At 42.7% G+C, this 13731-nt stretch overlaps 1 protein-coding gene across 1 annotated transcript in view; it reads right to left on the bottom strand.

Moving 5' to 3' along the window:
• SIRAL2 (SIR2 antiphage like 2) overlaps window positions 1-13731 on the bottom strand; it is an 822333-nt gene that overhangs the window by 224726 nt on the left and 583876 nt on the right. Inside the window, exon 8 of the mRNA XM_085615425.1 lies at window positions 8263-8349. Coding sequence (XP_085471551.1) covers window positions 8263-8349 — 87 coding nt within the window. The remainder of the gene's footprint in view (window positions 1-8262; window positions 8350-13731) is intronic.

Raw genomic sequence — 13731 nt, 5'->3', positions numbered from 1 at the left:
AGTTAACGCTTCACATCCCTGTTTAACTCACCCGCGGTTCTTTTCAGTTTTCTGGGAGTGGGAGGTCCGTAATGGCTGTTTGATGGAGGGAGAGGGCAAAGGTTGGGGGTGTGTCCTCCCAAGTTCATGCAGTGCCCCGGGTTGGTTCTGGCAGGTCAGTGTGTGGGCTGTGTATTGTTTGGTCATTTGCTGGTCTGTTTTTAGCTCTGCGGTGTTGGTTTTATTGTTGGGTTCCCTGATATTAAAATACACGTTGCCTACAGCGCCCGTGCAGTCTTCAGTGCCTTGTAAAACACATATACAGCCTTTTACAAGTTCAAAACTGGCCTAATTTGTAAACATGGGCCCCTTCTTCTTTATCCTTATGGTTCACTAATGAGGGGCCACTTTTATTATGGTGCTGGGACTATTTTCTGTCCCAGTCAGACCCTGCTCGCCCTTACAAAAATGAAGATTGTGGCACATGTTGAGGTTTTTCAAAACCAGTTCTAACACCCTACCCCTTTCTCATTTACTGCTCCTGTAACTCAGGACATTTGGTAAAGCTGTGCACACTTACCATAAAAGCGCTTCAGTGTTTTCATCCGGGGTATTAGGCACTATATACATGCAATGACAATTAATACAATACTCCATTTTTTTCTACAAGAAAATATGTAGGCCACTTTTTGTATGTGTAACATTCTGGTATGTGCAAAAGTGGATCAGCGACATTTAAGGAGATTCTCCTGGTCACTTTGAAGAATAAAAATGAAATACAACTGTTCAGTGATACAGGATCTGACATGATGATCTACTTGTTTGAAAGCGATGAGCCCGGGGCAGTTGACGTCACTCAATTAAAAACAATGAAAGCAGAAGGGTTTGAAACAAAACGTATTCATAATGTATGAGGTGTGGGTTTTTGCTTTCAGTGAAAATCACTTTAAAACTTTTGGACTTTGACCAGTAAATCATGTTTCAGGTGAAAACAACCACTGTAGTTTGAAAAAATACTTTCGGTTGAAAATAAGCATTTAGTTATACCAGTGTCTGTTCGTATTAATCCGTAGAGTGGGATTGTGCAATGCTGTGATAAGGCAGCTCAGTGGCCAAAGCGCCCGACCAGACTCTTGGAGGCCAGAACTTCATATCCCGAGAGCACCTTGCATCCCTTACCGTGTACAACGTCTATTGAAACAAGCATTTGCAATGCATTAGGTCTCGCATTTACGCGAGTTTGAGCTATTGACATTGCAAATAACAATGCCTATTGGCATTGTCATTTACAATGCCAATAGCTTTAACTCGTGTAACTTCGAGACCTATTGCATTGCAAATGCTTGTTTTTAATTTGAACTTCGGTTTTCAGTTTATCTTAGGAAAATTGCTTTGTCTCTTTCTTATAATCATTACGATTTTGCATTTATATTCCTTTCAATTTAGATTCTCAAGCAAGAAATACAATGATGCTCATTCAGTCCGATCGTTCAACCATTTGATATCTGTTGTCACTTTAGTATAGCCTCAGTGTCGTTTGGCATGGTACTGCATGTTCAGTGTACCTATTGTCCTTACTGTAAATTCAGGTGGTGATCTTAGATTCTTTGCCACATAGTGCACTTTCCCCAAATAAAAGCACTGCCTTATTATCAGCACAGCAGGAAATGACGATTCCCCAATTATCATACAGAGAGAATCTTGATTTCATTAAAGACAACGGAGGCTGAAATTATGCAATAACTTTTATTGCTGCCCAAGACATGCAGCCCTTTAAAGTGTAACAAGTACATCATAGATAAAACATTCCAAATAACAATAACAAAGCGCCACGGCAACCAACTATGTTCCTCTTGGAACTGCGAAAGGATAGACAACTTCTTCCAAGATAAACGTCATTATGACTTCTTTACAAAGATGTAGAGTCTGGAATAGAAAAAAGGAATATTGGTAGAGACTATTTCCATAAATCCATATAGGTAACATTTGATATAAATTAACATTGATAAAACATCCACCAGGGAGTGGTGGGAGGGATAATGTCAGCCTCCGTTGTCTTTAATGAAATCAAGATTCTCTCTGTATGATAATTGGAGAATCGTCATTTCATTACAAGACCGGAGGCTACATTATGCCAGTTTAAAGCTCTGCAATGCTACGTGGCTTACATGTTCTACAGGTTTAAGATAACATCTAAAAGTGGAAGCATTTGACCAATCTGCTGCTTTGAGGGTATCTGAAAGGGAACCTCCTCCCCAGAAAACCGCAAAATTTGGATAAGTCAATACATGCTTCCAACATCACCGTTCTAACCCATCTCAAGATAGTAGCAGAAGAGACTGCCTTGTAGGGTTTAACAAAAGTAATCAGTAGTTGATTTTCATTCATAGGTCTAAAAACACTCATTTTCTCTTCATACACTTTCATGCAACTTACCACACAAAGTTTGGGACAGTCAAAAAAGAACGGGTAGAAAATGTTTTCCGACATTGTTTTGGTCCTTTTCCATATCTCAAATAATACACCATCGGGTGAATAAATCCTATTAGAAATGCCTCATGCTTTAACGTCTGAAACTCGTCTAAAAGATATTAAGCAAAGTAGTGTAGCTAACTTAATGGAAAGTTGTTTCCTTGTAAGGAAAAGGTTATCAGGCCAGGATGTAAAAAGGTCGAAGATAAGATTTATGTTCCATAATGAATCACATTTGGCTTTAAGAGGACGTTTCAGTCTTATTCCTTTCATCACTCTACGAACTAGGGGGTCAGTACCGATAGAGAAGTCATTTAACAAGGAATGTCCTGCAGAAATCGCTGATCTGTAACATTTTACTGTTCTATAGGAAAGTCCTGATTTAAAAAGGTCTTCTAAGTAGTTTGCTACCTCTACAACAGGTGCGTCCACGGGATCCATACCCGTTCCATGCACCAACTAAACCATTTTTTCCAAGCACCGATGTATCTTCTCCTTGTTCCTGGAGCCCATGACTCCTCCAATAGGTTTTTAGCCTCTCCTGAAATACCCGAGTATCTTCTTGAACCCCTGAAATCTTCCAGGCAAGAAGGTTCATCTTTCCTTCTAAGAGAAGAGGATGTACCTCTCCATCTGGGCCCTGAAGGAGGTCCAAACTCCCTGGGATAAGGTGTGGAGTTTCTACTGCCAGTTCCATCACGCCTGGGAACCATATTTGAGAATTCCAAAAAGGAGTAATTAGAACAATGCGGCAACGCTCCCTTCGAACTTTCAAGAGAACTCTCTGGATTAGTGCGAAAGGAGGGAAGGCATAACAATTCAGTATGTCCGAAGGTTGGAGAAGAGCGTCCACTGCAGTTACTAGTGGGTCTGGCCTCCAACTGTAAAAAAGATTATCTGAAAGGTCAGCCTGCTGGCAAAGAGATCTATCTCGAAGGGCCCCCATAGATCTTGAACTCTCTGGAAAACCGAAGGATTCAGTTTCCAGTCACTGGAGTCTCTTAGGAACCTTGAGTTCCAATCTGCCCTTGTGTTTAGATGGCCTGGGATGAATTCTGCCCTCAGAATTATTTTGTGATTCCAACAGAAATACCAAATCTTATTGGCTAGATCTGCTAGAAGCTTTGACCTTGCTCCCCCTAATCGGTTGATGTAGGAGACGGCTGTGAAATTGTCTAATTAGATTAGAACTACACTGTTTTTCAGGGTAGACTTGAAGCTCATTAGTGCGTTCAGGCTGGCTAACATCTCCAAGCAATTTATGTGTAGGGTGAGTTCCTCCTGGGACTATTTCCCCCCAGTTTCTATTTTTCCTAGTCTGGCACCCCAGCCTAGATTGCTCGCATCGGATTCCAGTGTGTGATTTGGAGTATTCCCGAATATTGCTTTCCCATTCCAACTGTCTAGGTTGTTTCGCCACCATAAGAGATCCTCTCAGGCTTCCAGAGACAGGGGAACGATGTCCGAGTACCAAAGACCTTTCTTCAGTCCTGAAGATTTTAGTCTCTGTAAGGCCCTGTAGTGAAGGGGCCCTGGGGCTCACTGTGTCTTTGGAGAAAAAATAGGAAACTTCTTTCTTTACTTTTGATAATTTCTTCGAGGGAAGTTGTAATTGAGTTAGAGGTGTGTTCACCTGAAAACCTAGAAACTCCAGGTTTTGTGAAGGGGTCATAATGGATTTCTCTACATTGATAATGAAACCTAGACTCTCTAGGAGATCTACAGTCCATTTCATGTGAGTCAGTAATTCTTTCTGGCTTTGAGACATCAATAAGATGTCGTCTAGGTAGATAATCAGACGTACTCCTCTTCTCCTTAAAGAGGTGACCACTGGCCTCAGGACCTTGGTGAAGCACCAAGGAGCTGAGGATAGGCCGAAGGGGAGACAGCGAAACTGGTAGGTTGTATTCCTCCATACAAACCGTAGGTATTTCTGAGAATCTGGATTCATAGGGATTGTAAAATAGACGTCCTTGAGGTCTAGTTTTATGAACCAATCTCCCTCTTGGAGAATATCTCTCAGAAGATGTATACCCTCCATTTTGAAGTGTCTGTATACAAGGGAGGAGTTTAATTCATTTAGATTTATTACGGGGCGCCAGCCCTTTTCTTTCTTTTTCACGAGAAAGATTGTACTCACAAAGCCCGGACCAATGTTTGAAAGAATAAGAATCGCCCCTTTGGCTAACATTTGACTCACTTTGGCATCTACTAGCGTGGATTGTTCTTGGTCTAGTGAAAGTTCTCTGGGTTGTTTGGTCTGATAAGGAGTAGTAATAAAATCTATTTTGAAACCTTTTACAGTCTCTAGGACCCAGGCATCGTTCATTATGGATGGCTAATTGTGGCTGAAAAGAGAGAGCCTTCCTCCTACCAGAACCAGGAGAAGAGCTCCTTACCTTGTTGTCCTTGATCTTGCAATCTTCCTCGACCGTTTCCGCCTCGTGTTCGACTGTTGCAGCCCCTCTGGGGGAAGAAGCTGTTATTCCCCCGATAGTATCTTGAAAAACCGCGTTGGTTTTGTTGGTAAAAGGTCCTGTTATATCGACGCCTTGCAGCTGGTCCTGCCCTGACAGCCTTTCCAAAAACCCTACCTCCGAACATGCGTCTCATGTTTGTTTGGGCTGTGTTAAAGGCGGAGAATGTGGAGACGTATTTACTAAGTGTCTTAATGAAGGTCTCTCCAATGAGTAGACCACTCGGGTCTCCTTGAACATCTTTGTTCGCTAGATCTCCCAACTTGGGGTTCAAGCGTATTAATATTGCCCTTCGTCTTTCAGAGGTTAGATTGGCGTTAGCGTTTCCGAGCAGGCAAATGGCACGTTGGCTCCAACCTCGTAGGAGTTCAGTGTCAACCGGGATCCCATTCATTGAGGACTCCTCAGCTAGGTCCAAGATCCTGGCAAGGGGACCAAGTGTGTCTAATAGTTTGTCCTGGCACTGGTTAAGGCAGCGTTCCAGGCCCTTGCGAGGATCTCTACCGGTCTTAAATAGGAAAGTCAGAAGTTCAGGGTCAAGGTTGGGAGTCATGCCAGCCTTGTTATCCAAAAAGGGTCTTGGACACTCAGATTTCATGAGATTGCGAGAATCTCTTTCGAGGGGTTTCCTTATCCAGGCCTTAATAAATTTAGATACATGATCTAAAGGCCACCATTCTGAACCTCTAGGATGGGTGATCTTTGAGGGGTTAAATATCTCAGACCCTGACGGGTCTTTAATAGAGTCAGAGTGGTTGCTAGATTGCCCCAAGTCCTCATCAAGGAGGTCATCATCAAATTTCTCTTGGGGATCAAAGACATATTCATCAGCCTCATCATCAATATCAAGTAAAGACAGGTAATTATCGCCATCTTCGATGATGTCTATTGTGCCGCGATGGACACCTGGTCATTGTGTGCCGCGAAGGACACCTGTGCTTTTTGCGCCATGAAGGTCGCTCATTCTTTTTGTGCCGCTCGGGGCACCTAGGTCATTTGTAGCGCACAGGCTACCAATCGATAAAACCCTGTCGTTGGTAGAACGAAGGTTACCATGAGGCTCAATGTTTTTAGATTTTTTTAGGACCTTACCGCCTTTTTTGGGGAGAGCGTCTTGCTCCTCTTCAGAAGAGAGTGCTGGGTCTTCGCTAGAAAAATCCCTTTTTCTTTAGGCAAGTGCTGCCTCCACAGCTTCCTTTTGGGAGGACTTTAATTGCCTCTCAAAGAGGTTCATCAGAGAGGTCTTAGTGAGAGGAGGCTCATTACTAGGTTGAGAATCGCCTTGAGACATAATGCCTTTATAATCCCCTTTTTCTTTTTTTTTTTTTATTAAATAGAAGCTCCAGAGATGTTGCTTCAGTAAGGTTTCCCTTTAAAAATAAAATTGTTTTCTTTAAAGAACCTTATTGGCCAAGTTAGAAATTATTAAAATAACCAAGAGTAAGGAAAGCGATCGTGCCGGCAGAAAGATCAGCTGTTTTGGATCTGTTAGCTCAGTGCTGTGCGTCTCCATAGAGACGCACAGCGTGAGTCACAAGCGGGCTTGAAATCCCCTAATTTGTGCCTTGTGGGTCACAATTGAGGGAAAAGCTCAATTTTGGCAAAAGGGTCTCTTCCGGTGAAGCCGGAAAAGCCCGGGAGTGTGCGTCACCTTCGGGGAAGCCGCACTTGGGGAAGGAAGCAGCGCTTCTCGTCACAACTAAGGTAAAACGCTTGAGGAAAGAGCTAATGCGATTGGAGGTAATCTCTGTGTGATGATTCAAAGCGGAGGCAGACACGTCGTGTTAAAATGTGTCTGCCGTCCGCTAAAGATGTGCAAATGTTGTTTTCAGTGTGGACGCATTTGTTTGAAAGCTGTCCTCAGTGTGGACACATTGGTTTGAAAGCTGACCTCAGTGTGGACGCATTGATTTTTTAGCAACAAAAGGCTAAAAGCAAGTGCTCGAAAGTTGAATAAAACTGGGTTTTTTTCTTTTGTTTGTTTTTTTAAATAAAGGAAAAGAAGGGAACCCAACCATAAATTGGAAGGGAATCAATGAACAGAAAGTTAAACTTACCAGATAAGGATAATATTATCTAAAGTGCAGCCTACGTGGGTAGGCTTACTTACCATTCCAATGAATCTGTGAAAAAAATCAAGTTTAATCCTATACAATTACATCAAAAGACACTAAGTATAGGAGATAGGAAGAAGTTGTACTTAACTGTCCTGCAGCAGCGAATAAAAGAGGGAGATAGTTGGTTGCCGTGGCGCTTTGTTATTGTTATTTGGAATGTTTTATCTATGATGTACTTGTTACACTTTAAAGGGCTGCATGTCTTGGGCAGCAATAAAAGTTATTGCATAATGTAGCCTCCGGTCTTGTAATGAAAGCTGCTTGCTACTGAGGGACCATATATGTTTAATGATAGGAAAATGACCACCCCGAAAAGATTCATATGCAAATATCAGTAGCGCACTATAAACCTTGAAAGCAAAATACATGAAGCCTTGAAAAACCTTGCCTCACCAACTGCCTAGGAAAACAAGGCAGTTGTGGGACAAAATACATTTTAGTTGTATAGTGAACCTGAAGTGAAAGCACTGATACTTTACATTTGTGAAATTATAGTAAACAACAAAAGAAAGAGACCGTCCATTAACATTTTGAAATTATTAAAGGCCAGTTGAAGCACAGTCATGTATTAAACAGGATCCCAGAAATCATACATAGTATAAATTAGGATAAACAAAGCTGGGCAACGCCATAAAGAAACAAAGGTTATGTTGTAAAGTTGCAGCAATGAAAAATATGAATGGATAAGAACTAGTTGCTCATTTTCACTGACAACAAGCTAAACGCCAAGAATAAGTATAGTCTTGAAGACTTAGTATCATTGTAATTTATACCAGAACTGTTGAAATGAATTGGCAACATCAAGCCAATTCTTACACTGAGATTAAGCAGGTTTCTTAAAATAAACCTACAATCCAAAAAGAATCAATCACTGGTGTCATTACTCCAGTAATACTGCAAACTTTAAAAAGAAAGGCCATCCTTTTTCAAGATATTACCGCAATATATTAGTACTCAAAAAACTACAAGCTCTAATACATTTGTGCACCAAGGATAGCCAATGTAAATAGTAAGGTAAAAGACATGCTTGAGTCTGGAGGGAAATGTGCCTTTTCAGTAGATGGCCCACCAGAGTTTGAATAAAATGTAAAACTGTATGATTGAAGCAAGGTGCTCTATATGCACCTTAAAGCACTTCCCCTCGCACTACTCAGGTCAGTGATATTACATGAACTGTGCATCTATCATACATACATGATTTTAATAAATGTTTTTACCTTCTTCAGATTGTCTCTGCTTCTTTAAGGGTTCACATTCACATTTTTTAGTTATCTTCCTTTTTGCACATTCTGGTCGACAGACTCCTAAAAAAGGGAAAATATATTTAAGTGTTTTAAGAAATGTTTTAATTAAAACCGGTCAGGTAACTATAGCATAAGGCATACAATTTTGGATGCTACTTGCGACGCCCTGTTTACCTGCCCACCAGTCCTCAGTGCTCTTTTTTGATGGCTATGATATTAATACTGCAACGATCAATGATTTGGATTTGGCTCTTCCCTTGGACAAACAAGGTACTCAATGTACAGTATTATGGATGTCATACGCCACTCTGTGATTTGTAAACAGTCATGTCAAGGCTGCAATCTACAGGTCACAACATTATGACATCAACTAAATAGAGAAGATCTTCAATGGATGTACGAGTTATCGAGGCGGTGAAGGACTACATCTCTATAAAGGTAGACATCCTTGCCATTCAATTTTAAGATATTATAGTTTCCTCAGAAAATGGCAGACCGTAGTAACACCATATGAACCTATTTGTGAAAGACCAGAAATAAACAATCTCTCAGTCGAGATCAACCCGGAAACAAGGTTTAAAATAGGTCCTAACTATAGACCAGGAATATCTAGTCATTGCAAAGTTTCCTCCTTGTGGGAGAATCAGTTGTAGAATTCTCTTATACTCTGGCATAATATTTGACCGAGCAAATATCTTGTAAACCTCAAGTGAACAAACTCACATCCTGCAGTGTTCCTTGCCTTAAAGCTTAGAGAAAGAGGATTCCCCATTTTGAGCTCAAATGGGCCACTTTAGCAATCATCTCTCCTCCATTGGTTTACAGCAAATCTATTGATCTGAGCCTCACTAAGTAAAGGCTGGCTAAACAGAAAACTTTCATAACACTGCTGCCAGTCTTGTACTGGGCCAATCACGCAGGGACTCCTCTCACATCTGGTAAGTTGACATTTCTGTGTGAATATAGTAAAACACTAACTCCAACAGTACCTTAGCTGTTGATAAGTGATTAAATGCTAGCTGGAAGCTGGAGTTCAAAACGGTGATAGGGAAACACTGTAACTGAGCAGAGCTCAGGGAGACTCCCTAACACATGACATGCAGTGAGAAATCTGAGGTTTGGTGGCTCTTTAGGGGATGAATCTCCAGGGTCTCTACTCTGGCTGAAGTATGGATGTTTTAAATAATGTATATAGGTTGCCAAATACTATTGTTTTCAATGGAGATTAAGGCTAATGCTTTAGGACTGCTATTTTTTCTATTACCGTGGGACTCCCACCATGATGATGGGAAAGATTCAAGCATGTGAATCTATAAAAGATACAATACTGGAGAAACAAATAACAAGCATTTACAATGCAATAGGTCTCGCATTAACGCGGGTTTGAGCTATTGGTATTGTAAATGACTGCCTTTTATTTATGTTTTGGTTTTTAAAACATAAATAAAAGCCATTGCAATTTACAATGCCAATAGGTCGAATTCGCGTAAATGCGAGACCTATTGCATTGCAAATGCTTGTTGTTACCGAAAAGCACTTTCCACAGCACATACTGGCTCCTTTAACGTTACTCACAAAAACAAAAAAAGGAACGTTAATCTTCCTACACAGCTTGAGTTTGAGCCCGGGAAGGGCATAGCTGAATCTTAGGAGTGGGAGGAGGAGGAAGAGCTTGGGAGGGCTGGTGTTGAAAAAAACTTGGGACCCCAGATGGGAGTAAAGTTACAGAATTCAGCTGTTGCTGGTTTAGGGACTGATGGGAGGAAGAATTTATTGTAGTGATCAGTGGCGGTTGGGAGTGTGGTAATTGTTTTTTTCTGTGTGAATTGCCTGTGAAAAGTGGTTAAATAAAGTGCAAAAGCAATTTCTCTATCAAGAGGCCGCGGTTTTCCTGAACCTTAAGATTAATTGACCAATTCATCTTGCACATTTGAATTTAAATCCAGGGCCGGGAGACATTTATTAGGGACACGCACACAACACAATGAAGAACAAACATAATAGGTTCATCCTCTATTACACTACAGACTGACAGAAGAAACAAGTTAAAGCAGCAATTATCATGGGGTTTGCCTAGTACTTAATTCTTACATGTTGTAGAGCATACATAAATAGCAAAATGTAAAATATGAATGCGGGCGCCGTGCTTAAGCCAAGCGTGGCACTCGTGCACATAAACATTAGGCATGTGGCGGCCCGTGAAGTGGCCGTCATGGAAATAAGCAAGGAGTATCCCCAGAAGTGTATAACGCACAGAGGAGCTTGAAGGGAGGGGCTGTAGAGAGAGATCATTAATGCCTATGAAGAAGGCAACAGTGTCCCGGCAGCTGTTCCATCATCCCCTCACGTGGGCAAGGGCCAAGACATCGATGCCTTTATAACCTTGCAGCGTTGGTCCTGGGTAGAGAGCGGAGGAGCAAGGCGTCGGGTGAGGGCAGGTACATCTAAAAGGTCTCCAGCAGCCACCAGATGGATCAGGTTTCACGATACCGCTGAAGCTTTCAGAAGACAGGTTAGATGTTCAAGCCGATACGAACTGCAACGTGTTGTTTACTTATTGCGCTAATTTGTTATCAACCCCACAACATACAAGCATTTGAGGCGGCTGTCCTGGAGTAGTGCGGGGAGTGCCAAAGGGTCGGTCCCGGGTGCAGAGCGGTGGAGCAAGGTGTCGGGTGAGGGCAGGCACATCTAAAATGTCTCCAGCAGCCACCAGAGGGATCAGGTTTCACGATACCGCTGGAGATTTTGGAAGACGGGTTTGATGTTCAAGCCGATATGAACGGCAACGTGTTTACTTATTGCGCTAATTTGTTATCAACCCCACAACATACAAGCATTTGAGGCGGCTGTCTGGGAGTAGCGCGTGGAGTGGCAAAGCGTCGGTCCTGGGTACGGAGCGGTGGAGCAAGGCGTCGGGTGAGGGCAGGAAGCTGGCAGATGTGCCAGCGGCAGCAGTGTGCAAACTTCAGGAACAGCAAAGAAAACAAGTAGTCCCTAAATGAATAGATAACAGCCAGCAGCAGAACTAAACTATAGTTGGTCGGTGCTGCTTCCTGCAAAACGGAGGCAAAACAGAAGTGACGTATCGGATCAAAAGCCAACCATAAGCCAGATAAGAAGACCAATGCCAGAATCAACCAATGGCAAGCGACAGGAGAAATTACCCTCCATATTTGTGTTTACGATAGGTCTTGCGACAGCACATGCGCTGTCTAGGCAAGACCTAAAAACTGGCCAATGAATGAAGATCACTGAAAGCCCCTATACACCAGTTAATATACATATAAGTTTAGCAAAATCAAAAGGTCGTGGTGCATGCCAGACCTAAAAATGTCACCCATGCATTTCCCATCAGGAACACTATCTTTTATTATTATAACACCCTGCTTTGAGGATCTGGGGCAGTCTTTGGAAAAGTGAAAAAGTGAAGGCAGACCAGCAGATTAGTGGCAGGGAGAACTATTCATTAGTCTTTATTCAGCCAAGTGGTTTCCACAATGAATCTGGGAGCTACCACAGTGAAAAATAACAGCTGATCCATCCGAAACCCTAAATTTGGTGGGCTGGCAGCAGCTGGAGCTGTGCAGGCAGTGCCTCTGCTACTCAAGTCGAAACCTTTAAGTGGGTTGTGATCTGTGGGTCACTTCGCATTGCTTCAGACTCTAAACTTGCAAAGGTAACATTCAACATTCAAGGGAAGAAAAAGCCAGCGGTGATCTCAAAACGGTAGGGACACTTGGCAAAAGGCTTTGCTTCACTGGGTGTCTGGGTCCAAGGACAAATAACATTTCCATTGAAGTCTCGGGTTGTTTTGAAATGGCAGTGGCTAGCTTGAAGACTGTTAGGTTTAAGTTTCCTTGTTTACAATGTTTTTTCAAGGCAATCTAGATATTTTGTTTCTGCAGTCCGTACCCGTATTTCAGTTCTTGTGGATATCCTAGACACTGTAATCATTTTCTGGAAGAGTATTTGGGAAAATGGAATTGAAATACAGAGAAGGATTCTATGTATATGGTGTCATATTTGAAGAAACAAACTCTGATCATTTGGAGCCATGTTTGAATCACGGCTACTTGAAGGAGTAGAAGAAATTTATTATTTGTTGAACATTATTGGATCCTTTTACATTTAAGGGCCGATTTCGATGTAGGGTGGAAACCCTCCTCCCGACAATCAGAAGCCCCTTACCTGCGCCAGAGTCCTTCCAACTGACTCGGTCGGTTTACATTCCGACCACTCGATTGCATTGTTCACGGTCGGGATGCAAACCACACGGTCATTCCGAATCAGTTCCGACCTTCTCACAGAGTATTCATTGTGGTTGGAACCTCATTGTACACCCCTATGGACAGCGTTTCTGCCCTCAGGATTGCGATGTGTTGGCCTGTCCGACACGAAAAGGCTGTTGGAAAGTGACTTTGGGGGCCCCTGGCATGGCTCCCGAGGACCCGCGGCCTACGGTTGATGTCCGAGGGGGTACCTAAGGGACCCCCCAGTAAAAACCTGCACTGTATGGCAGGCACCATGGGGTACTTGAGACAGGGTGCAGGGTTTTCCGCAAACATCCCATTTTCTAATAGGAGCCTGTGTTACGGCTGGTTGTCGGGTGGAACACAAGCTCCAATAGGGACCAATGGGACTCGAACCGCAAGTCGGTCGGTCCCGATTCCGAGTCAGTGTCGGCCGGAGGCTTTCCACCGACATAATAATCAGCCCCATAGTCACATTGAGGATTTCCCTTGCTGTTTGAAGGCTCTTTAAATACTCTTGATGCACATAATATATTTAGATTTAAATCTTTTTATTGAGATTGTCAACATACAAAAACCAGCACTGCGAGATATATGCAATATCATGGGCGATACATGCCCTGGGCAGCAGGAGTACTGATGGGAGGAATTATAAGTGAATAAACAAAGAAAGGAAACTTATAATACCCTCCCAAAACACAACCCTCCCCTTCCCCCATCCACTGGACCATCTGTAGTCATAAAATAGGCCTATGCCGTGTCCGAGCCCTGGTCAGCTACTGTGTGTGTTGCCGAGATACGCAAAAGGCGTAAATACCTTGGGCAGGTTAGTTCGCGGAACTCTGAGGCAAGAAGGGACAGAAATGGTTGCAAAAGGTCCCCAAAAGCCGAGCCCTTCCCTGCTAGTGTAAGGGTCAGCTTCTCCATCCCCAAAATATGCCACAAGCTCTGCAACCAACCTGAAAAGGTGGGGGTTGGAGAGGTTCTCCAATGGATCAGAATGTTTTGAGTTGCTGAACCTAAAGCTATCCCTATCTGGCGGCCTCTTCTGGATTTGAGCGGGTACGTTAAAGGGTTTGGGAGGTCCAAGAGTACGTAAGCTGGGAATCTCGGTATTTGGGTGTCTAAATGCTTGTCCACCTCATCTAAGATCTGGGACCAGTATGTTTTTATGTGTTTGCAGTTCGAT

The sequence above is a fragment of the Triturus cristatus genome, chromosome 7, assembly GCF_964204655.1.
Source record: "Triturus cristatus chromosome 7, aTriCri1.1, whole genome shotgun sequence".
NCBI lineage: Eukaryota > Metazoa > Chordata > Amphibia > Caudata > Salamandridae > Triturus > Triturus cristatus.
This window is presented reverse-complemented; position numbering and strand designations above follow the sequence as displayed.